The sequence below is a fragment of the Sarcophilus harrisii genome, chromosome 6 (genome assembly GCF_902635505.1).
Source record: "Sarcophilus harrisii chromosome 6, mSarHar1.11, whole genome shotgun sequence".
Lineage (NCBI taxonomy): Eukaryota > Metazoa > Chordata > Mammalia > Dasyuromorphia > Dasyuridae > Sarcophilus > Sarcophilus harrisii.
The window spans coordinates 129,484,579-129,510,267 of NC_045431.1; the positions used below are offsets into that span (position 1 = coordinate 129,484,579).

General features: G+C 33.7%; 1 protein-coding gene across 3 annotated transcripts in view; it reads left to right on the plus strand.

Annotated features, from left to right (window-relative positions):
* Positions 1 to 25,689, plus strand: part of COL25A1 (collagen type XXV alpha 1 chain) — a 528,728-nt gene that overhangs the window by 474,225 nt on the left and 28,814 nt on the right. For 2 of the 3 annotated variants that reach the window (XM_031943399.1, XM_031943400.1), the window contains exons 26-33: positions 2,610 to 2,654; positions 6,860 to 6,940; positions 9,333 to 9,395; positions 9,945 to 9,995; positions 14,538 to 14,564; positions 19,950 to 20,030; positions 22,842 to 22,877; positions 25,009 to 25,062. In XM_031943399.1, coding sequence (XP_031799259.1) covers positions 2,610 to 2,654; positions 6,860 to 6,940; positions 9,333 to 9,395; positions 9,945 to 9,995; positions 14,538 to 14,564; positions 19,950 to 20,030; positions 22,842 to 22,877; positions 25,009 to 25,062 — 438 coding nt within the window. The remainder of the gene's footprint in view (positions 1 to 2,609; positions 2,655 to 6,859; positions 6,941 to 9,332; positions 9,396 to 9,944; positions 9,996 to 14,537; positions 14,565 to 19,949; positions 20,031 to 22,841; positions 22,878 to 25,008; positions 25,063 to 25,689) is intronic. The other variant, XM_031943401.1, reaches the window with a different exon arrangement.

Sequence of the window (25,689 nt, forward strand, 5' to 3'; positions counted from 1 at the left end):
ATTCTTCGCCAAAACCAATGTTAAGGTACCCGCTACCTTGTGAAGTTTAATTAATGAAATCAATGAATTTTTTAAAAGTTTCAAGATTCTGTATGTGTCTCTTAAGTTGTCATTAAATTGATCATGCTTATCAAACAACTTTTAAAATATAGTACTTGTTATATATGCATTTAAAGGCTTTGTAACTTGCTAGACTCCCCCATCATCGAGAGCATGATGCCATCTCTGTATGTTTAAAAGTAGATTTGTGGAGCAGCTAGGTGGTGCAGCGAGTAGAACACCATCCCTGAAGTTCAAATCTGGCCTCAGACACTTAATACTTTCTAGCTGTGTCCCTGGGCAAGTCACTTAACCTCAATTGCCTCAGCAAACAAATACATTTTTTTTTTTTAAAAAGTAGATTTGCCATATGATTCAGTATATGGCAAGGGTTGTTGTGGTGGTGCTATAGTAGACAGAAAAGATAAACCTGAGCACTTTACATTCAAAAAGATTTCATATGTTGCATTGGAAGTAATGAAACAATTTGATCATGCCTACTATCCACTTCCACTTTGGAATTCAACTAAATTGCACTCAATTGTAGACTCATTCAGTATTTTGTTTCTTGGCAAAACAGTATCTCTGAATTCTTGAACATCAAATTACAATATTCTGGTGAGTGAAGAGTTAATGAATTTATAAATGTGGCTTACATGTCCCTGTAAACATATGGGGTTAACATTTAAAAGGGTAAATGCTTAAAAATGCTTAGACATCCCATTGTGACAACATTGAGTGCCATTTAGTCAGTGAGCAGAACTAGGACCTGGCCAGTTCACTTTTTCAATATCTGATGTAATTTGTGTTTAACTATATTTTGCTACTGTTATAGAAAGAACACTACAAAACAGGAAGGCTCTTTTTTAGCCATATAGATTTCATATGTTCACTTTCATACCTTCCAAAATAAGCTCTGGAAAGGTTTAAAATTATATTACAGTCCCTCAAACTCAAAAGTTTTGTTTTGTTTTTCAGCCAATGACAACAACTTCAGTCATTTCATGTTGTGGTTTCTTATTCTACCACACCAAATATTTCTACAAAATGCAAATTTGAGCCCACTTCCTTGGAAAATGGTCTATTTGACAAATCAATCAAATTCTAAAAAGTTTGCTTTGTAGACAGTCATGGATAATGGTCAGAGAATTAGGTACATAGAATGTAATAGATAATATCTTAGATACAGATTCAAATATATATAAATATATATATATATACATATATATATATAGCACATCAAAACATCTCTCCTAAAACATAAGTATGTATGTACAGCCTATGAAATTGTTTTTCACATGAACAATTATAATAAATATTATCATCATAATAAATAATAAATATATATATATATACCTTTCAAGAAATCTGCTGGCTTCTTTCCAAATGAAATATGGTAACATGTCTAGATTCAAATATATACAGCACATCAAAACATCTCCCCTAAAACATAAGTATTTATATACAATTTATGAAATTGTTTTTCATATAATAAATATTATCATCAGAATATATATATAATAAATATACCTTTCAAGAAATCTGCTGGCTTACTAGCTTTCCAAATGAAATATGGTGAAATGTCTATAAATTAAATAAACCTTGGTCTGGTGTCTGTGGCATGGGTTAATATTTTTAATAACTTCAATCAAAACACAAATCATATAACTTGTAGCATAAAGTAAATCAGGAATTTTCAACATAGTATTAACTATAAAAAGTAGCTCCTTCCTAGCATAGTGGAGGATATTAAATTTTTCTAGAAGTAATTTTATAATCAGATGATCTTTGATTTATTGTATCTTCTAAAAATGATAACCCTTAAATCAGAGCATATTCACCTTGGTAATCTTTTTGCTATCAATGTTTAAAACTGTGTTGCTACCAGGGAGGCTGAGGCTGGTAGATTGCTCAAACTGAGCTGCAGTAGGTCAAGGACAGGAAGTCTAACATCAATATAATAAGTTCCCAGAAAAGAAAAGCAGGGATGTCAGGTTATCTAAGGTATGATAGCCTCAGCAGAAAGAAGAAGAAATCAAAACCCCTGTGCCTATGAGTGGTCACTGTACTTCTAGCCTGGACATGACAGAGACCCAGTCTCAAAACAAAAGAAAAGGATGTCAGTTAAAATAGAGTTGTAAATTCAAGAAGCATTGCTTGTTATGCTTTGGGAAATTTCAATACTTTACCTTGTTCCAACAGTGGGTTACCAACAGAAAGAGTGTGAAGGATTTTGGAATTAAAAAAAAAAAAACCTTTAAGATTTTTGGTGCAGGGCATGGTCTGACCTGCCTTTAGATGGTCTTGAGTATTTTACTCTTGTTGCAGGCATTTACACCAGTGCAATTGTCACAATTGTAGCCGTGGGTCTTAGCACTGAAAGGACTAATTTCTCAAAGCAACCATTTCCAAAGTTAGACATGTGCTTTGATGTCAGAATTTCTTATGTAGTTTTGATTTGGATCATTCTAATTTATTTCATCTGATGAGTTAGAGGGTGCTGTTACATAGTAGAGCACATGATGAATGGAGACTAGGGAAACACTGATTCTTTTTTTTTTCTCTTTAAGGGTGAGCCAGGATCTCCAGGAACACCAGGAGTTGATGGTGAACAGGTATAACCCAAGTAGATCATTTCTGTTGTTGCTGTTATATCATTACATCTATTTTTATTATAAAATAGGAGTTTAAGATCCATAAAAATTGGTCAATGCCCATTACACAAATGATTTTAAATTATTATAGTCATAATTTAAAATTAATTATATTTTATTTCAGAGATCATATGTGATTTCAGAAAATATAACTTACTTGATGCTTTAGCATCATAATGGTTATAATTTGCAAAATATTTTTGTATATATACATAGTTACAAAATTCATTATGTATGGAGTCATATAATTCTATGAAGCAGACAATTTAATTCCCACTTATATACAAAGAAACCCCAGCTCAGAGAGATTATAGTTTGTCCATGGTCATATAACTACTAAGTATCAGAAATGGTATTTGAACTGAGGTCTTCTAACCACTAAACCATGCTTCCTCTCTATGACATCAATGCTACATTGTACTTGTTTAACAATTCTATATTGATGTTTTATTCCTGTTATCTGCAATTTGGTCTCAACAATCTTATGACAAAGATAGACTTGGATTAAAGTGGAAAAGAGAACAACATATCAAGCTTTAAATTCCATATCATTTGTAAAAGCTCTTATCAATCAATAATGAACTAAGGAAGAAATAATTTTTTAAGATATTCTAAGACAATGGTCCTCAGTATTTAGTTATTTTTTTGGACAACACTTTGGTCTCATTTAACAATGTTGTTCATAATAGGTTATATGTAAATCATATAATCTTTCAGCTGAGTGAAATTATGAAATTTTCCAATCCAACCCTCTTATTTAGCACGAATGGAACATGGAAGATATGAACATAATGCAGAGAAGGGAAAAAGAAGTTGTCTAAGATAAAATCCAGATCTTGTTTCCACCTCTGCTTTTTAGTATAGCACATTACCTCCATTTTATGGATCAGAAAATTGAATCTCAAAGAGATTTATTTACTTACAGTCACAAGCATCAGATCTTTGATTAAAACTCAGGAGTTCATACTTCAAGTGCAACATTCATCCCATATATCTCACTGCCTTGTCAAACAAATCCCATTTGATCTTTAAAAGAATTATACCCCTATTTCAACTCATCTCAGAATAGATATTCATTTTTAGGATAGTTATTTTTGCATCTCATAAGAGGTCCAGAGAGCTAGGCTAAGATTCAAGCATTCCTGACACATTAGTTGTATGACCCTGAACAAATCATGTAATCGTGCAGTGACCCCAATGATAATAAGGATATTTAACATTGATATGATGCTTTAAGGTTTACAAAGTACTTTACAAATATTATTCTATGTTATCATTATTATGAAAGTCAACTGAAATATTTGAAAATACTTATCATGGGGCCTGACACGTAGTAGGGACTTTGTAAAGAACTTATTATCATGGTGCCTACTACATAGTAAAGGCTATATAAAGGCTTATTCCTTTATACTCTGTACCCTCCCTCACCTTTATCATCACAAAAAACCTGATACCATTATTATTATAATTTTACAGATGAGAAAACTGGGGCAAACAGAGGTTAAATCACTTACTCAGCGTTACACAGCTGGTACTTGCCCCTGCACCACCTAGCTACTATAAGTAAAGGAAATTTTCTCACTGGTAGTTCCCTACATAAATGAAATTGCAAGCCTAGATAAAAACAAAACAAAACTCACAGTATCAATGATCTTCGTTGCCAAAAATTTACCAAGGATAGATGTAAGGTTATGCTAGAATTAAAAAATAAAGGTAATACTACTCAATATGTCCTAGAGTCCACACAGGAACCTGTTCTTTTTTGTAATTTATTTACAAATATTTGTAAATGTTTCTATAATTCAATCTCGATAAGTGAATTTACACTAGGATAAGATTTCTGGACATGATTAAAATCAGATTGATCCATAAACTGTGAAAATATCCCTTCATAATTGTTGATTTATTTATGACAATTTATTAAATTATATACATAGCTCTATAACAAGTGTTATAAAACCAGAAAAAGAATAAGGAGAGCCATTCTTGTCCTTTTGTTGTTTGTAGTGTCCTAGAGAAGAACATTATTCTTTATTTTTAGAGCTATAGAATACTGTTTCTGATGCTTTTTAAAAGGAAATGAATGTTCCCTTCTGACCACACACCATTTGTAGTCTATGACTCAGCCAAGGACTCAGTCACTGAATACAATTGTTTCCTAATGGAAATCACTTCGGTGGTGGTGGTCTGAAAGCTGTGATCCTCTCAGCATAATGTAAGACAAACTAATTCTATTTCTTACAAGTGAAATAGGTATAATAAAGCCTGCAGTGCCTGTTTCAAAGAATTGTAAAGAAGGTAAATCAGATCAGGGGTGTTAAACATTAAGAGAGAATAGGAATGACAAATGTGAAACATCATTAAGCATTTGGGAGTAAACTTTGTAGTAGCAAGATAAATTGTTTCAATGAATAATATCAACAATATTTTTTGTATTTTAAAAAACTCAGCTAGGTAGCACAGTGGATAGAATACCAGGCCTGGAGTCAGGAAGATTCATCTTTGTAAACTCAAGTATGGAATCAGGTTCTCTTATTAGCTGTGTGATCCTGGGCAGGTCACTTAACTCTATTTGCCTCAATTTCCTCATTTGTAAAATGAGCTAGAGGACATGACAAATCACTCCAGCGTTTTTGCCAAGAAAACCTCAAATGGGCTCATGAAGAACCAAAAACAACTGAATATCAACAAAAAGAAAAAATATAGAGATAGATTTGATCTTTAATTTTGAATTGACATTCATTTTTTGAGAGATAGCATAAAGCAGTAGATAGAGATCTGACTCTGGAGTCAGGAAGACTAGGATTCAAGTCCTACTTCTGAAATATACTGGCTATCTGACTATGGACAAGTTATGTAGCATACTTATTTTACCTATATCAGATTGCTTGCTGTCTTGGGAAGGAAAGAGATAAGGGAGGGAAGGAAAAATATCTGGAACACAAAGAATTGCAGAAACGAATGTTGAAAAGTATCTTTTGCGTGTTTAGAAAAATAAAATACTATTGAAAACTTTTTAAAATTATGTAACATCTCAGCACTCTAGGTGACTATCTAAGACTATATTCTGTAGCGAATATGCCAGCTTGCACTGAGAAAAGTTTCTTCATCTAGGAGATTCCTTATTCCATTGAAATTGCAAGATCAACCCCTAGTCTCCTATCCAATCCCTATAAATATAGGTCACACTGTTGAAATTTAACAGTGACAATGTCAGATTTGAGTGTTGAAGTCAAATATAAAGGACATATGCCACTACCACCTAATGTTATGTTTTCCATACTTCAGTGGAATGAGCAAAGCACTTTTGGGTCTTCCTTTAAATGAGAAAAACAGTTTTGATGTACATTATGTGCTTTCTGCAATATGGGTAACAAAAGCACCGTCTAATTCTGTGATCCCAGGCAAGTCACCTCTCTCTGTGTAAATGCTTGTTCTAGGCATTTACTACATTTGCAAACATTCTTGTACCACTCTGCATTTACTATTGCCAGTCTCCATTAATTCCCAGGCCCTCAGAGAAATCTCCAGTCACTGTCTTTTGCAGTGCTTAAACCGATTTTACCAAGCTTATCTCTGTCTGAGGTCTTCAGAGATCTCTGGCCATTGTTTCGATACATGGTAGCACACTAGAGAATGACCATGTGCAAGCTCAAGGTCTTTTATTCATGTGTTCATATCCTGCCCCTGATCTCCCAAATGAACACCAGGTCAAAGAGAGCAACTTCATCCTCCCCACTGCTTAAATAGAGTCTATGAAGTCACATGCACAGAGGAGGAGATGCTTCCCCTTAAAGATGCGATCTCAATGTGACCAGAATTCCTGCCCAAGAGACGGTTTCTGTTTAATCACAGAAATCACTTCCAGGGGTCTCAAGCATTATTGCTCATTTACTTCCTGGTGCCCTGAATGAGACCCGACCCTTACATCTCTGGGTCTAAAAGTTTCTTCACTTGTATAGATTAGATGGTTTCTAAGGTATATACCAGCTCTGACATTCTGTGACTCCATGCCTTTACAATTTTACTGGGATCTATATATAATCATTCAGAATCATTGCAGTGTTGAGGGGGGAAAAACATCTTTGTTCACTTGCAGCTGTTCTGGAAATATGCCTTACCCAAGATCTCACAGGTGGCCATATAAAATTTCTTATATGTTTTAGGGTCCTAAAGGTTCAAAGGGCGACATGGGAGATTCAGGTCAGCCAGGTGAAAAGGGAGGAATTGGACTTCCTGGATTACCAGTGAGTATACATATATAAAGATTTGGGGAATGAGAGTGTGTGTGTGTGCTAACTTTCAGGTCCAGAAATATCAAATCATTAGGAAAGATTATTTGTTAGCTTCAGAATCAGAATGATGGGCAGCATAATTTTTCTGTTAGAAGACAGAGTGGTGTGGGCAGGTGCGATTGCTGTAGAAACTTTTGGACAGACAGAACTCATCAGAATGTTGGAGATTGCCTGACTAACACCTCCAATTCAATTCCCTTCTGAAGGGATTTATCAAACTATAAGCTTGCAAAGCACCTTACCATATGTTATTTCACCTGATTCTCTTAACAAAATAAGTGCCATTATAATCCCCATTTTACAGGTGAGAGAGGTTCATAAAGTTCATAGCAAATTTTCATAGCTAGTGTCTTAGTTGGAATTTGAAACCAAATTTTCCTGACTCTTGATTAGCACTGTGCCATGCTGATTTTTTTGTAAGAATCCAACTAACTGATCATGGAATACAATGTTTTATTTTTTCTATAATCATGCTCATTGGAGGAAATAATTGAAGAAACCTTCCTTGGTCACATTCTTGTTAGTTAATTAGTCTCCATAGAAACTTGGCAAATAGTTGTCAGAAAGTCAATTACAAGCATAAAATAAGCCTGTTTTTAAAAGTATACAATAATGGAAATGGGGGAAGAATATTTTGGTACCTTGTTGTGAGTGTGTTGAAAAACAAGTAATAATTTATAGGAAAACTGGATGTATAATTGAAGTGTATGAAAAGACTTCTTTTTCCTATGAAATGCTTGTCAAATTAGCATCAATAATTTAGGCAAAATCCTTTTTATCAGGTGGGGAATGATATTCAGATTTGATGTGTAATTAATAATGGAGTGACTGCTACTAGTGGGATTTTATGGAAGCTTTTAATTTAATCAGAAATATTATTAAATAGCTACTATATGCCAGAAACAGTGGTAAATACCAGGAATACAAAAAAAAAAAAAAAAAAAAAAGGCAAAAGATAATGTCTGCCTTCAAGGAGCTCACAATCTAAGCAAACAACTATATATAAACAAGCTATATATAAGACAAGTGGGAAATAATTAACAGGGGAAGATATTACAATTAAGAGGAGTTGGGAATGGTAGTTTACTTAAGACTTGAAAGAAACCAGGAAAAGTTGGTGGGGATGAGGAAGATTTTGAAGGCATGGAAGAAAAAAATGACCAGAGCAAAGTGTTGGAGTGTGTTCAAGGAACAAACACCTTGAAATCATTGTCACTGAATTAAAGACTATGTGATACAGAATAATGTTTAAGACCCACCAGCAGGCTTCTTGCACTCTCCCAAGTTTGAGTTAAGGAGGGCCTACACCATAGTGATGGCAGAATTAAAGGAAAGAAGGGGATGATTTGAGAGATATTGCAAAGGAAATATCACCTTAGTGATTGCAAAGTCTTGGCAACAGATTGGATATGAAGGAGGGAAGTGAGAAATAGTAAGGAGTTGAGTTTGAAATCTAACTTGTGAGTGTGAGGAACTGGAAAGATAGTGTCACCTTTAACAGCACTAAAGAACTTAAGAGAAAAGAGGAGAGTTTAGGAGGAGAAATAATGAGTTTAGTTTTAGACATGTTTAGTTTAAAATGTTCATTGGACAGACATCCAATTCAAAATGTCTGAAAAGCAATTGAAAATGCATGAATGGAAGTTAACAGAGAGGCTGGAGGAGGTTAGGTCGATCTGAGAATCATCAGCCCAGAAATGGGCATAGGCAAATAAATACAAGGGAATGGAACAGATCACCAAGTAAAGTAGGACAATTAAGTGAAGAGGACCCAAGACAAACCCTAAGGGACACCCATAGTTAGAAGGTATTATTTGGAAGAGGATCTGGCAATGGAGGTTTCTAATACAATGGAAGCTGCTTGAGGAAAGGGATGATTTTTTTGTTTGTCTTTATGTCCACAGTACCTAACATATAGTACCTGATACATAGTCTTGTAAGCGAGTGTCAAATTATGATGATCAGCTTCCAAATGAAAAAAAAGCAAAACATCATCTGCAAATATTTTTAAAATTAATTAGAAAATTTGGGAGATGAGATATTCATTTGCAATTCAGAGAAATATTGAAGTAAATTTCAAATAAAATAACAAAAATAAAATCTTTACTGTATTTTTGAATTGCTATGTCCCAAGAGAACTTGGAGATTTTAATAAGCTCCTTAAACATACAGAGAAGGAGACAATACTATCTATGTGTTGAATGTATATAATTTTGTTATCCATCTGAAAATAAGTAACACATTTCTGTAGCACATTATAATAGCAATTACTATTAGTCCAAGTGGATTCAGTTACTTGAGGAGAATTGACACTAAAGTGCATTTTTCTTCATGTTCTTTGTAGGGTGCCAATGGCATGAAAGGAGAAAAAGGAGATTCTGGTTTACCGGGTCCTCAGGGGCCTTCTGTAAGTTTCTTGTGGTTGTATTCCTGTGGTTGTCCATAAAACACTGGGAAACAATGTCCTCCATTTACTAAGTTCAGACCCGTACCAGATGGTTTAACAACTGTAGGAACTGCTAATGTCTTGGTGTGTCAAACTGTAAAGGAAATTTCTGTCAGCCTTATACAATGGGTGTCTCAGGAGAACAAGTTGGAAGTAATTTTTCAGAGGGCTGTCTAACGCCAAGAAAAAAAATTCATTGGTTTTCCAAAACTTTTTTGGTAGAATTCTGAATGCAGAACATAGTTTCAGTTTTCTCTGGAACCATGGTTTTTCTCGTTGGAATATTTGAAAATATAGCAATAGCTGATGCATTTGTGATGTTTCTTAATAATTGGTTGCTTTCTTTTTTGGACCAATTGGTATTTGGTGGAAGTAATATAAAATAGAGAGAACTTAATGCATTACTTTCCTAAGGCCCTTGTCCCTATTCTAATAATGAGAGCAGGAAACTAAAGAGATTCAGTCTAACTTATCTGAAAGAAATAAACATATTTTATTTTTAATATGCAGATCATCGGCCCACCAGGCCCACCCGGCCCCCATGGTCCACCAGGTCCAATGGTAAGTTTTCTTTTTCATCAGCAATTAATGTTTTATTTATCAGCTATAACTATAGTAAGAGCAAAATAAAGTCCCTGAATACAGCTAGGCTCATTTTATTGACCAGAGAGAATCACCAGCACATTTGTCTTATTTTCCAAAAAACACAAAGAAAGAAATTAAGTTGTTGGCTTTGAGCTCCAAAGACTCAAGATGGCATCTTTCCCTCTTATAAATTTATGACTTAATTACAAACTTTGAAGGACATGAAATCCTTGTGAAAAGATAACAGATATATTCAGGGATCTACTGGAGCTCACTCCTATTGCTTTGATGAGAACTAATTTACATCTCAGAAATCAGGAAAGGCTGATATTAGTGTTTGATATATATTATTTTATTATCTAGACTTAAGAAAATGGGCTAAAAGAGTTAATAATGCACATTAAACTTTAAAAAATGTGTCCTTGGTAAATTGTTTTTCCAGAGACCCAATTGTTCAACATTTTACAAGCATACTCCTGGGGGTAGCCTCTACTCATCTTCAACAATTTAACATTAATAAAATCTTGGCCATGAGATAATATTTCTGAAAGGTTTTGATTCATATAACATAATTGCTTTCTATTGTAAATAGGCTTTATGTGGAGTTGGATTTTTTTTAAACAATCTTCAGTAAGGCAGGCAAGTGAAAAGTATCAAATCTATCTCCACTATTGTTCAACAGATAAGATCTCTTTCATATATACATACATACATATATGTAAATGACTGTATTATGTGTACCCCAAAATATACTTATATATTTGTATATCTGTCTTTCACACACACACACACACACACACACTACCCAGAGATGTGCTGCCAAATATTTAACAACTGATATGCACACATATACATAAAAAGGTTCACAGTTTATCATATAATACATGTGTGTACATATATATTCATAGACATGGGTACATATATGTATATGTTATGTATATAAAAATCTATATGTATATGTATATCTGTATATATCTTATATTTCTATATCTATTTATACATGCACAAATATTACCCAGAGATAAGCTGGTAAATGTTTAATAACTGAATCTCAGGGTGGAGAGAGAGGGGGATGTGTACGTGTGTGTATGTGTGTGTGTATGTGTAGATATACGCATGTATTGTAATATATATGACAAACTGGTCACTTTTCCTTCCTGTGTTCTAGTGCTTAGTGTCTAGACATAGTAGGAGCTTAATTAATGTTTGACTAAATAAAGAAAAGTTTGGTAAAATGCTTGAAAAGACCTGAGCATAAGCTGTAGCACCAGCCACACTCATTCCATCTCATAAATAACAACCTCCATTCTGTAGTGGGTGATACCTCCATATGCTATCTAAAAGCACCGCAGTTACTAGCCCATCAAGTCTAGTAATTATGCTGTTGGCACTTCATCTTTCCCTTCCAAAACTTTAGAGAAAAGGAAATGAGATGATGATTCTATTCATCTATTCTTGTTAATGGCTCTTATGAAATACATTCTAGCCAAGTTAAAGATAGAAACAACTTCTGATAAACCAACAAGCTATTTACAGAAAAATGTCTGAAATGAATTATAATACAAAAATATGCAACATATATTCAATATTTCATTACATGATAAACTCTTTCTTATGATTTTACATCAGATTTATCCCCCTCCTATTTTCTAAATAAAGTCCTTTGAGATATTTATTGAAAACCAAAATAGAATTCAAAAGGCACAAATGTCTACTTAGTCTCTCTAAATTTCTTATCAGTTTTCCTATAATGAATTATTTTGCAGGTTGATTCATTCACTTGTGAGATCTTTTACTTGTGAGTGATTAGAATGATTGATAGTGTGATATTATCACAGAGCCACTCACTGAAAGTATTTGCCTGGTCCCCTCTACCCAAATTCTACCTCCAATGAGACAGAGAGTTGGACAAGAATTATTAGTTCTCCTTGCAGATGAAAAAATCTATTACAAGTACATGAAAACCCAAGGTTCTAGATTTTTTTCTACTTCTAATCTTTTTTTTTACATACCCCACATCATTATTCTCATTTGTTTTTGATTCTGACATTTCCTTTTGAATTTCTGATCTTTCTGGCTACACACTGATAGCTGATTCAGAAATTATTTTTTATTTAAGGAGCCTGTCAATTAAAATGCAGTCAATTTCATTTTTTTATATTTTTGTGCTCTTTGTGTGTCCCTTCATGAAGGAAATATTAATAATATGCATTTGTGAATGTTGGGCCTTTTTTCTTCATCTTTGAACAATCTTTTAGATTATATTTCTTACTCTCTTGATCTTTGCATTAAAGTCATCATGTACCAAAACTGAAAACCTTGATTTTTGAAATCTTTGTTTAACTTTGAAAAATTTTGTTAGGTTCTTCATAGGATTCCTCTACGTCTTACCTCTATAACCAATTTTGAAACACAAAATTTAAATTAGCTTCATGATAGTCTTTATTTATATTCTTCATGAGCCTTTCAGGATGAGATATCCAAGGAATAATCTTCCTTTTTGCATTTTAGATACAGTTGTACGACATCAAAGTAAGCTAGGTTACATATGAAATGGTTTTAGCAGATAAATAAAAGCGGGACAACAAATGGAAGGAAAATGAAATATAAATGCCAGTATTTCTACACTACCCTGGTCTCACTATCAAAAGCAAAGGATCCACCAAAATTGAATCCAACAATTATCTGGCTATATCTCAGTATTCAATATACTATTGAAAAGGTAGAAATGGTGACCGAGAAAAATAAGTTAGAAAACATGACTCAGCCAGATGATGTACATACAGAAGAAATATATGTTTAATGTTATACAGTTTTGAAAATGTTAATGGATTGATTTTTAAAAGAAGGAGCAATTATAAAAATCACAAATGATATTATTATTCCAAACAAAATTTATTAAAAATACTTCAGGAACTACCAACCTATAGAAAATTCAGAAAAAAATAGGGAAAGACATAAAATCAGAGCAGAGTAAAATAAGCAAAACTAGGAAATCTATATATAATGTAAACAGGAATTAATATATAATAAAATTGAACATTTATAATGCCCAGTGAGAAATTAAAATATACACATTGAAGAAGAAATATGCACAAAGAAAACCTGAGAAGAGAATAGACATACTTTTGCAGATTATTTTATCTATATCTTTATAATTCATATATTTTTTTAATTACACAATTGACTGAGAATATATATCCTACTACATATTGGGTATAGAAAGAAATTTGATTCAGTAGAGCAAATTGACTTAAAGACTTTCTTCCAACCATGTATCTACCATTTATTAGGATCATATAATTATCAAAAATGATTATTACAAGTTTTCTTCAACAGTGCAAATGGAAGAATGATTTCCTACAGATGGTGACATCTTCCACATGTTTTTGTTATTTTTGTCATCAAGCCTCAGAATATTATAGAAACTATTTAGTGAAAAACATGACTAATCAAAAGAGAACATGTTAATAACTTATGAAAAATAGAATAGAAAAAAAATCCTTTATCCAGGCTATGACATTCAGTTAAATGAATAATGCTTTGAATTAATCAATCAGTAATATATCTTGGATGAACATGTATGGGAAGCTGGGCCCAGAAAAAAAAAGAACTGGACTAGAATGTATTTGGAAAGTTGTATAGTATTTCCAAAGATTTGAAGATGTACGCACACACACACACACACACACAATTTTTTAAAGTACCCATTTGCATCTACTCTGATGATTTGCATCTCATAATGTTGTAAGAGATATTGAAGAAATGAATGACTAAAGAATTAGGTTAGCTAGACACATAGAGTTATAGACTCATAGACAACCCAAGTGCTATCTCGATGGTCACAAAAAGAGACATTTTCCATGCGACCTGAAATCTTCTATATGTGTCATTTCCACCTTTAGAACATGAGCTCCTAGAGATCAGGAATGTCTTGCTTTTCTATTTGTGTCCCTAGTACATAGCACAGTAGTTTGTATTTCTCAATAAATGATTTATATTGATTCATTTAAAAGGAAGCCCCCTCCAATGTTGTATATGCTCATTATGGATTTTTAGAAGAACACAAGTAAGAATCAAGTAGGTTACAAAGGGGTGAATAGCTCCAAATCTGTTTTGTTACAATGAGTTTCTGAATACAATAAAAATATTGAAGATATTTGACTAATAACCAGTCTCTGTTTTCAAGGAGTTTACATCATAATGTTGATGCCATTAAACAGGTGCACAAAAATAACTTTGATACAATACTTTTTAAAATTCTTCTCTGTAGCCAGACACATTTCTCCCCACTGACAAGTGATTTTCTTAATGGAAATCTTTTTGTAATGGAATTTCAGGCTCTAATAGAGATGGCAAAGGGGCATCTAAAATCTCATCTACCCCTGTTCCAAAAAGAATCCCCCAAAAAGAACATTATTGATGTTATATTTGAGCATTTATTTAATAAGTTGTTTCTGATTACAAATGACAAATAGTGGTCTAGTTCTTAATCAGAAGTTTCTTCTCTACTTCCAGGGACCCCATGGACTTCCTGGGCCAAAGGTAATCAGATAACTGCCTGGCTCCTTTCTGCTAAACTTTTTGTTAATTATTGTGAAGCATGACCCAAGCATGTTTGTCTCTGTTGCATTCATTTGTCAAATACCTAGTGATATTCTTAAGCCTTTAAGCATCCAGATGTTTGAATCTTATGATACAGAATGATTTACAACAAATCTAAATGATATAATTGGATTTCTTTTTTTTTTTTTTTTTGCATTTTTTCCAAACACAATTCAAGTTTATGGTACTGAGATAATAAAAATCAACTCATCATATAGGAAGCAGATGAAAGTTTCAGACTATCCCAGGTGTTGCTTTGTCACTATGCTATCTTTAGAACCAATTTAGCTTACATTTCAAAAATCATTTGGTATTATTAATATGTGCTTCTTGAAGTTTATATAGGCTCAGCACTTTAGAGCTGAGAAGTTTCAGGATCATCTAGTCTAACCCCTTCCTTTTACAGATGAAGATAATGAGACCCTAAGAGTTTAAGTAACTAGCTAACTAGATCAAAGCTGCAATTAGATTCTCCATCTCCAAATGTAGCTTTCATTCCACCGCACTATGAATATATTATCATATTTGTAAATTTCCATCTAATTTTTAGAATCTGTCATTTCCAAATTTCAACTACCCTACAAGCATTTATGGGATTACACATATGTTTTATATTCATTGAGATGGAGAATGTAACTAGATATAGCTCCTGCCTAGCAATAATGTCTCCTTCTATTTCCCAGGATAGATAAGCCCTTCCTGTCCTTTGCCTTTGTTAAGAGAAAATATTAAAACTTTAGCTGTAAAAGAATGGTTAATTCTAGTGCCCTCAGAGAGCATCACCTCTTTATGAAATACTGAGATCAGAAAATAAGCCTAATGAAAAAGACAAACCCACTCCTAAGTGTGATGTAACTCCTTGGGAACACACATTTTTTTGCCTTCAATATGTTTACAATCTAAATGGGGAGACAAGACATGCATATACACACAATCCCTATAATGCTATAGCTTTGATATATATGTGTGCTTAGAGAAGAATGGAAAGAAACAAAAATTTTTGAGGCATCTGCTGTGTGCCAGGAACTTCCTAACATTATCTCATTTGATCTTCATGACAGTCCTGGGTGTTAGATGCTATTATCCCCACTTGATTGTTGTTCAATCATTTTTCACCTATATTCAACTCTTGATGGTCCAATTTGGGATTTTCTTGGCAGAGACAGTGGAGTGCTTTGCCGTTTCATTTTCCAGATCATTTTCCAAATGAGGAAACTGAGGCAAAAATGATTTGTATTGGATCACACAGCTAGGAAGTATCTGAGGTCAAATTTGAATTTAGGTCTTCATGATTTGAGGCCTAACACTCTATCCTCAGTATATAGATATAAAAGCTGCTTTATATACAAGTATATATGTATGCTTATATTAGCATATAATAAATATATGTGAAAGGTTTCAAAAATGCCATGGAAATATCAAGGACTAAAAGTTTTAATGGACAAGGAAATACATGGATCAGATCTTGGAAAGATGAAAAGGATTTTTGCAGAGGGATAGAGATTAAAGGAAGGAAGCTAAGGACATTCCAAGGATAGCACATATTTGGGGTTTGATATATATTAAATTGTAGCTAGAGTACAGAGTATAAGAAGCTATGGGTGCAAGATAAGGAGAGAGGAAAAATGTAGGAAGTGGAAAGAGTGATGTAATTTTGTGAGAGACCTTGGACTTAATTCAGCAGCCAATAGGGTTTTGAGCTGATATGGAGTAATATCTCTTATACAAGCAGAAAGTCTGATTTTAAGTATAGATTGGGGCAGAGAGTCCTGGAGACAGACTTTTTAAAGAAGGGAATAAAGGAAGAAAATAAGCATTGAGTATCAGCTGTATAGTTGGCACTATGCTAAGCCCTTCATAAATAGAGTCTCACTGATCACAACTCTGTGAGGTAAATGCTAGTATTTTTCCCATTTACAGTTAAGGAGACTGAAGCAGAGATTAAATAATTTACCTAGGATCACATAATTAAGTCTGAGGCTGAATTTTAACTCAGGTCTTCCAGCTTCAGGCCCAGTTCTTTATTCTGTACCACTTAGATCACTCACTATTTGCATTTGTATAGGAGGCAAGTAATTTGTGGTTGAATTAGGGCAGTAGATCTGGAAAGGAAAGGGAATAGTACATATAGGAGATGTGCAAAGACTGGCAAGCCACAACAGCTGACTGCATGTAAAGTAGAAGAGGGACATTAGTGTCTTAAATTTTGAACCCAGTAACTGAATGAATAGTATAGAGAAATTTAATTTCCTTTCTCTTGGGGATATAGTGACCCCAAAAGAAATATCTCATAAGTCTGGATAGTGTTTTGAAAACACAAATAGCCAGATGATCTGAGTTCTAGCTGTGGAACTTTAAGTATAACACTTCTAGGCCTCAGTGTTTCCAATTATTTTTAGAAATTATAATCTGAAATAATATTACTCAAAAGTTTATCAGTTAAGGTCCCTTCTATCTCTTAAAATTCTATTTTATTATTTCATTATTTCAAGTGGGTTCTATTTCCATTATTCAGACTTGATGTTCCTCTGAAAAAAGACATTTTTAATAGTCAAAACTTCTTCCCACTAAATTCCCAACTTTCATGAATCAAAACTTCTTATTGAATAATATCACATAAGGAAAGCTGGACTACATTGTCATCATGCGTTCAATATCATGATTTGTTAATCTGTATAAATCTGTAGATCTCAAATTGAAATTAGATAATTATTTTGACTATGTGATTTTTTTTAAAGCTTCTCATTCTCATTTTGCAGTTTTCTGAATGCAGGCATTCTACTTTGTTAGACGTTAGGGAAATTAAATCAATAAGAGTCAAGGGCCCAGAATGCATGTTTCTTTTCCACCTGGAGTCCTGCCTTAAGTAACTTATCTCCTTCTGGAGTATAATCATAATTTTTTTATACAGAGAGATGTTATATAGGTATAATTCTGAAATATACCTTCCTATGTTTTTTGTGTTTGTTTCTGATATATTTAAAGTCTATACATGAAAATCACAAAGACTTAGTACAGGGATGTCTGTAGTTGACTGCTTGTTAGTGAAGAAATTTCACCTTCATTTTCCAGTCTCAGGGAAATTAATTAATTCTCATCCCTCATCTCCCAATGTAAAAAAAAAAAAAAAAAAAAAAAGCTACTACCAAATTAATGTAATTTGAAACATTTATCAGTGTGGCATATTCTAGAGTCAGGACTCATGAGTTCAAATCTAGCCTCAGGTACTTATTAGTCATATAACCTCTGTTTGCTTCAGTTACTTCACCTAGAAAATAGGGATAATAGCACCCATCTCCTAGTGTTGTTGTGAGGATTAAAAAGAATATAAGAGTAAGCAGCATATAAAGCAGAATTAGTGCTATACAAATGTTATCTGTTGTCATTATTCTATAATGACAATTATATGATCATAAAAAGCATATATTAAGCAATTGGCTATGGCACAAAGTTGGAAGGCATAACCTAGCACATTATTAAAAGTAAGGATCCAAAAAGATTTCAGAAAAATGGATAAATCTTAATAGAAATCTAATAAGAATAAATGTTAAATCCTACGGTTGAACTGGAGGGATGAGTTGTTCAAGTGTATCATGATGTAGGTATCACTGGATAAGAATTCACATATAAATATGGATTGTATTTTTTATTTTGTTTTTTTTATATGTGCATGCAAGACCAATATGACTGGAATGTGATAGGGGAAAAAAAGGCCAAATTTAAGGTACATTTTGAGAAGCACAGTGCCCAGAACAGTCATTGTCTCTGTTTCTGTACTGTTCAGATGTTATTTGAGGTAGTATATTCAGTTCTAAGTACTATCTTTTAGAAAGGACTTTGAAAATGTGACGCAGCAAAAAAAGGGTGACCAAGCTCATAAAGATATGCCATATAATAAAAAGCTAGACGAAGTGGTGATATTTAGCCTAGAGAAGATGAGATTTGAGTAGTGAGCAGCCAATGAGGGATGTTTTCAACTTGGAGTAGAACAGGATTTAGACTTGTTCAGCCAATATCCAGAGAGAAGTGAGGATCAAGAGGCACAAGTTGAGAAGAGGAATATTTAGCCTCAATGCAAGGAAAAAAAACTAGCTAACAATTAGAACTGCACAAAAGCAGAAGGGGAAGCTTGGTGACACAGTGAATAGAATGCTGAGCTTGGAGTCAGGAAGTCATCTCTGTGAGGTCAAATCAGGCCTCAGACATTCACTAGCTATATGATCTGTTTGCCTCAGTTTCCTCATCTGTAAAAGGAGTTGGAGAATGAAATGGCAAACCACTCCAGCATCTTTGCTGGAAATCCCAAATGGAATCACTGAGAGAGACACTGAAATTACAGAGCAACAACAGCAAAGCATCATGAGTCTCTTCTGAAAGTAGTGGATTTCTCATACTAAAGATCCTCTTTTGGAGGATATCTTAGAAGGAAAGTTCTTAATTGGATTAGATGACTTCAAATTCTATGATTCTATGATAATTTTTCATTGTTCCAATGACAGGGCATCCCAAAAGCCTTAATGAAGTTTTGATTTATTAAAGTTTTAGGTACACTGTTAAATTAAATAATTGATTATTAATTCATTATTCCCCACTTAACAAATCATTTATATTAAATATTAAATTAAAGCTATCATATTAAACTTTTACTTTTAAAGTATTAAGATCTTTAGGATACATCTTGAGCTAACATTTTATTCTCCCTTTAATCTCATATTAAACATATGAATGATTAAAAAAATTTCTAAAACTTTATTTTTTACATACTATATGGTAGACACTAAAAATAGGCATTCTGGCCATTTAGTCTCTATCATTCTGATTCAGTTGTTGTTTTCTTTGAGTGAACATAAATGCTTAAAGGTTTAAAGTATCAATTCTGAAGACTCTCCTGCATATTACAGTTTGCTGTTCCAGCAGAATGGGCTTTTGTTACAAAACTCCCCCAGTACCTTCCACTTTGATTTTTACTAATGCATTTTGCCACAGCTGTGTAATGCAAATATTTCGTTTCCAGATGTGAACAAAGTGGAGGGACATACTCCCACCCTTAAGTTAATTCATTCATAGGGCATTTTCTTCTACAAAAATGATATCAACAACTCGAGTTTCTTTTTATCTGTCATATATTTCAATTAACTGATAATCATTTTACAACCCCTCCCCCAAACTCATAAGTCACTATTGAATTAATAAAAGATAATTCTAGCTTGCTTCTGCTGTTACTTAAAACTGAACTTTGCAGCAATTTCTTAGACTGGCTCTCTTCTGTCCCAGCTTTAAAAACCCATAATAGCAACCAAAATTGGCATTTACTTTTGCATTTAGGGTGAACCAGGGTTAAATGGTCTTAAAGGATTGAAAGGTGAACCAGGTCAAAAGGGTGACAGAGGACCCCTTGGTCTTCCAGTAAGTAAAGAAAACTGTTCAATTTTTAGTACAAATCTCAGACTTGTCTTTCTATTTTAACCCAATAACTCTGGTTTACTCAGGAGTACTTGAATATTGTGGATATTCCTATTGTCTAAAGCATCATCTTTTGGAACAGAACTCAGTCCCATTCAATTTTCCCTAGAGTCTGCATTTTTGTCACTTTTGCCACCTCATTCGGTTGTATACATGTCACCTCTCTCCATAGATTATTGAAAGTGTCTTCCTCTTCCCTCTTAAAACCTACACATGCATTATTTCACATAATTCCTCTGAAAATATATTCTCATAATTCACTGTAGATTTAAAGACTTCTAAAAGGGTTTTTTTTTTGTATGTTTTGTAACTTCCTAGCATTTGCAAATGTGCAATTACTCATTGTTCATGGTGTGAGGACATTGCTTTGTGCTTCCTTACATTAATCCTATTGTTTTCTGAATGTTTCATGTTGTTTGTTTTGCACATACCATTCCAGAAGGTTGTGATAGATCTTTAACAGGGGGATTTTTAATTAGCTTTCAAAACAATGAAAAATTCCTCTTCCTTCCCCACTTTTCATATCAAACTTCTCTACAATTACCAGAGGAAAAAAGGACTCGACCTAAATTTCAAACACATTTGATAAGAATTTAAACAATCTTCCAGTTTAGGGTTATATTGCAAATAAAAGTCCAAATAATAGCTAGCCAAAAAGTCAATTATTAATTGACTAATTTTTTTTTCAATCTCTTCCAGAAGGACTACATTATTCAGTCTTCCAGAAAAGTTTAGACTATTTCTGTGTCTGAAAAATTTCTGTTAGTCTTCCCCAAACTTTTATCAATACCCAGGTCATTACCATCAAGACTCTGAAGAAAGAGCATCTATAAAGTATATGACTGGCTTGAATTTTCATTTTAAAAATTAAATTTCCAAAATGATTTCTTTTAATCAACCTTAAATCAAAGCTCTGGGCCTACAATAATTTGCCTAATTACTATAGCATTTGCCCAAATAACTTGCCTACTGAAACAAATGATCATTTTATTGGATAAGTAGGATTACTCATCCTTTTTTTGTTGTTGTTGGAATAGATACCTACAAATGTATCTATGTAGCATCATTTATACTTTTTGCAGTAGAAATCAAATCCCCTCCCCCAAAGCAAAAGATGGGAATACAAGTTAGTCTCCCTGCAATCTAGCCAAGAAACCTCAAAGCCAATGCCTTATCTTTCTTAAATATACAATCACATCAATGATGTGAGTAAAAAGAGCTTGTATGAATATTTTACCATTTAAAAATCTATCATCCATGTCAAGTCAAAAACAGTGCTTACAATTCATGCTTGAAATAAGCACTAGAAATCTTTCAGGTGTTCAGTTAGAATTCTAGACGAGTAATACCAGGCTGAATGTTCCTTGATTGATCAAGGATCAAAAAAAAAAAAAAAACTATACATTTTAAAAATAATAATAAACAGGGAAATTCAAATAATTACCATATGATCTCTGATATGTATTTTATTTAGGGATGATTTGGATTTAGAATATTTTATTTAGCTATTTCATTTGTCTTTTCAAAGTGGTCCCTCTAGTGGTAAATGAAATGAATGTCTAATGGTCTAGCAGTATACCCATCCTTTTAAACTGATGTAATCTATTAGGAGTCATCTAAGCCAAACCTTGTAACCTTACCAGAAAAAGGGAATGGATGGAAGTGGTTAAGGGAGAAAATACAGTTTTTGTGTTTTGTGACATAGTCCCCTTTGGCAGGCTGGTGGAGCACATGATCTCCTCAGAATATTTTTTAAAAATAATTGAAATACTAAATTTCAGTTAGACGTTAATGAAAATAAAGGTGTAATTTTTTTCTCATATTAAAAAGTTTTTTTGAATTTTATTTTAAATTTTTGGAATAAAACAAGCATTTTCATAATTGCAATTAAAAAGTACAACTTACTATTCCTTTTGAACATACAACAAAATTATTATGTAATTATCATGTAAATTCTTTTTCTTTTTTTCCCTTCTGCTCCCTCCTCCCCCACACCTTAAAGATGGCTAAAGATAGGCATATTCCCTGACCCCTTGAAATCTTACCAAAGACAGGTGAAAAATCCCTGGTTTAGTCATTTACTTTATCATTCCCCCCAAAATTCTAACATGCAAAATTGGACTTTCTCCTCTTTATCATTTGGAACACTGAAATGTAATAATTGGCTCTTTAAATGATGTTTTTCTTGGGATAGATAAGTGGTGCATTAGATAAAGCACTGCCTTTGAAATCAGGAACACCTCAGTAAAAATCTGGCCTGAGACACTTACTAGCTGTGTGACCCTGGGCAAGTCACGTAACTCTGTCTCCAAAAAGGGGAGGGGGGGGAATGAAGCATTTTTTAAGGCATTGAACCACTTTTTTTTCTCTTCAGAATCTATAAAGAAATGACTATATTGTAAATTTTATAGTCCATATGAAAAAAATCATGTTACAAGTCCAAATGGCATCTAGGTAGAACTTAATGCTTATCAGAGTAGATTTTTTATTTTACTTTAAAACTCATTAGATTGATTTTTTTAAATAAGGATTTGTGGATTAGAAATGTCATGAAAATTTCAGGGTCTGAGGGATATTTATTGTTGTGTGTTGTTGTTGTTGTTTTTTTAACTAACAAGTTGTAGCAATGTGATAGTTTGGAACCTATAGCCACAAATTCTGTTGTTTGAATTTTATATTTATCAGTTCTACTTACTAATTTCATGTTCTTGTGATCTGTGTTGCACCCACCATGCTTCCAACCTAACCATACAGGGAGCCTCTGGCTTAGACGGAAAGCCAGGATCCCGGGTGAGTCTCTTGTCTTCCTCTGCATGCCTTCCTCATGAGTTTGTGGTGCTCTGTGATACATCTCTTTATTTGAGTAAAATGATGAATAATGTTCATAGTGCTGAAATGATTGGAAGAGTAAAATTGCAGCTTTCTGTAAATGAATCCCAGAACTACCAAAAAACTTATTTCTAGGGTTGAAACCTGGTTTACTTTACAGATGTCCATCTTTATGGCTCATTTCTCTACAAAAACTCAATTCTTTTATATCAGTCTCACAATCCATGTAATTCCATGGGATCATTTATCTAATAGCACTAAAGAAGATTTGATTCCAGCCTTTGTTGTTACTTACTATTCGTTCTCTGTTTATGTACATTTCAAAAAATATATAACTTCCTTCTGAGCATTAGATAATCCTTATGTAAGCATATCTGCTCTTTTAAATGAGACATGTCTCTTTATTACAGCTTTGCCTTCTGTCTTGAGTTTGTAATAACACCATCCCCTTCATATCTTCGATTTCAGCGTTTGAAGTGTTTTGAGAGTGGCTTTTGAAGCTAAAGAAAGTACCAATTGAGATTGAGTAGTCACAAGCATATCAGATTAGATTTCTAGAGGCTGGTTTTTAAATCCAGATTGCCTTTTCATCAGTTTTACAAGTATCTTATATTTAAAAATAAACCTTTCAACTCACTTATCCAAACAGCTTTTCTTAAGAGTCTCCTATATGCCAGGCACTATGCCAAATGGTAGAGATATAAATACAGAAATTAAATAGTCCCTGACCTTATGGAACTTATATACTGTTGGCAATCTAAAAAATCTTCCGAGGGGTGCAGCTAGGTGGCACAGTGAATAGCGCACCAGCCCTAAAATCAGGAGGACCTGAATTCAAGTCTGGTCTCAAACAAATAACACTTCCTAGCTGTATGACCCTGGGTAAGTCACTTAAGCCCAACTGCCTCGGAAAGAAAGGAAAGGAAAGGAAAGGAAAGGAAAGGGGAAAGGAAGGGGAAAAAGAAAGGGGAAAGGAAAGAGGGAAGGGGAAAAGAAAGGGGAAAGGAAAGAGGGAGGAAGGAAGGGAGGGAGGGAGGGAGGGAGGGAGGGAGGGAGGGAGAGAGAGAGAGAGAGAGAGAGAGAGAGAGAGAGAGAGAGAGAGAGAAAGAAAGAAAGAAAGAAAGAAAGAAAGAAAGAAAGAAAGAAAGAAAGAAAGAAAGAAAGAAAGAAAGAAAGAAAGAAAGAAGAAGGAAGGAAGGAAGGAAGGAAGGAAGGAAGGAAGGAAGGAAGGAAGGAAGGGAGGGAACAGAAAAGTCTTCCTGGAACTAACATTTCTAGAAGTCGAAAGGAAAAAAACATATAAAAGGTGAACATCTGTTATTATTTAAAAATAAAACAAAGCAGCCAATCTTTAGGCTGTCATTCTTTTCATTGAGATTTCTGTGTTTCTTTCTATATGCTATATTTATGCACATAACTCCCACTTCTTTTAGTGGTTATTTTACCATTAAAATGGGAGGAGAAAGAGGAATCCTACTAGCATAAATTGTTCAGGTTGCCTGCTTCTGCTAAAGGAATAATTTTAGGGATTATGGCCACATAATTCCTTCCCTTCACCCAGACTTCTTCCTCTTCCTCTTTAGCCTTCTCACCTACCCAACTCCTTCAAAAGATCCTCTGAAGGTTGTATCTGAGCAGGAAACTTTGGTGACCATTACTCTTCATTTGACTTTCAGCAAATAAAATTGTTCAACTCTCTTCCAACCGTTCTGGCCAAGCCTTCAGAGGAACTCCTGCTGCTGCTGACAACCAAAGCAGCCCACCAGAGGAAAATAATGTGTGGGGGATAAGAGAAGTTCTATATTTCTGCCTTAAAAATAGAATGTGATAGAGGAGTAAAATGTGAAGAAAGATATATGTGAATAAATAAGATCAAATGAAATTTTTACCCTTACTGGAATATACCATTCATCCCTAAAATCTCTGAAAAATAGTTAACCTGAAGAAATGAACTATAAGAAAAAGATGAGTAGCATTAAAATATCTCTATGGTTTCCTAAGGCAGCATTTAATCGCTCAACCTCTACTGCTTTTTAGCAACATTTGAGTTATATTTCTGGTACATTTTCTCTTCTTATTCCTTTTTTTGTAGGGTACAGATGGCCCTATTGGACCCCATGGACCTGCAGGTCCTAAAGGAGAAAGAGTAAGTTCCTCTTATGTTTCTGCAATTGTTCAAATGAATCTGTGGAATGAAGAAAGTTCTACAAAAACGGGCTTCCTTCTTTTTCTCCCTAGGAGAATGGATGCAGCTATTCAATGTCAGTAAAGTATAGAGTCAAAAGAATAATAATAAAATAAGGGACAACTAGATGGTACAATGGAAAGAGCACTGACCCTGGAATCAGGAAGATTTGAGTTCAAATCCAGCCTCAGACACTTAACATCTCCTTGTTGTGTGATCCTCGGCAAGTTGCTTAATCTCAATTGCCTCACTAATACTAACAATAAAGATAGAGAGAGTCTTAAGTTCTCTTCTATGAAAAAAGAGGACTTTGCTACCATAAAAAAGATGTCTTTACATGGCATTGCAGAAAGAAGTGGGGCTAAAATCTCCAGGATTTGGAAGGTAGCCTTTCATACAAAACTGCCATTCAGAAGAAAAAAATAGCTTTCTATCCCCACCTTAGTAAAGAAAATCAAAGGGCACAAATTATCATGATCACCCCCATCATCAAATGAAGTGAACCTTTTTTTCCATTTTATCTCTCAAAAAGACCTCTTCCTTCTTTAGCCATAAGAAAATAATTTCAGAGTTTTAAGAGGGAAAAAC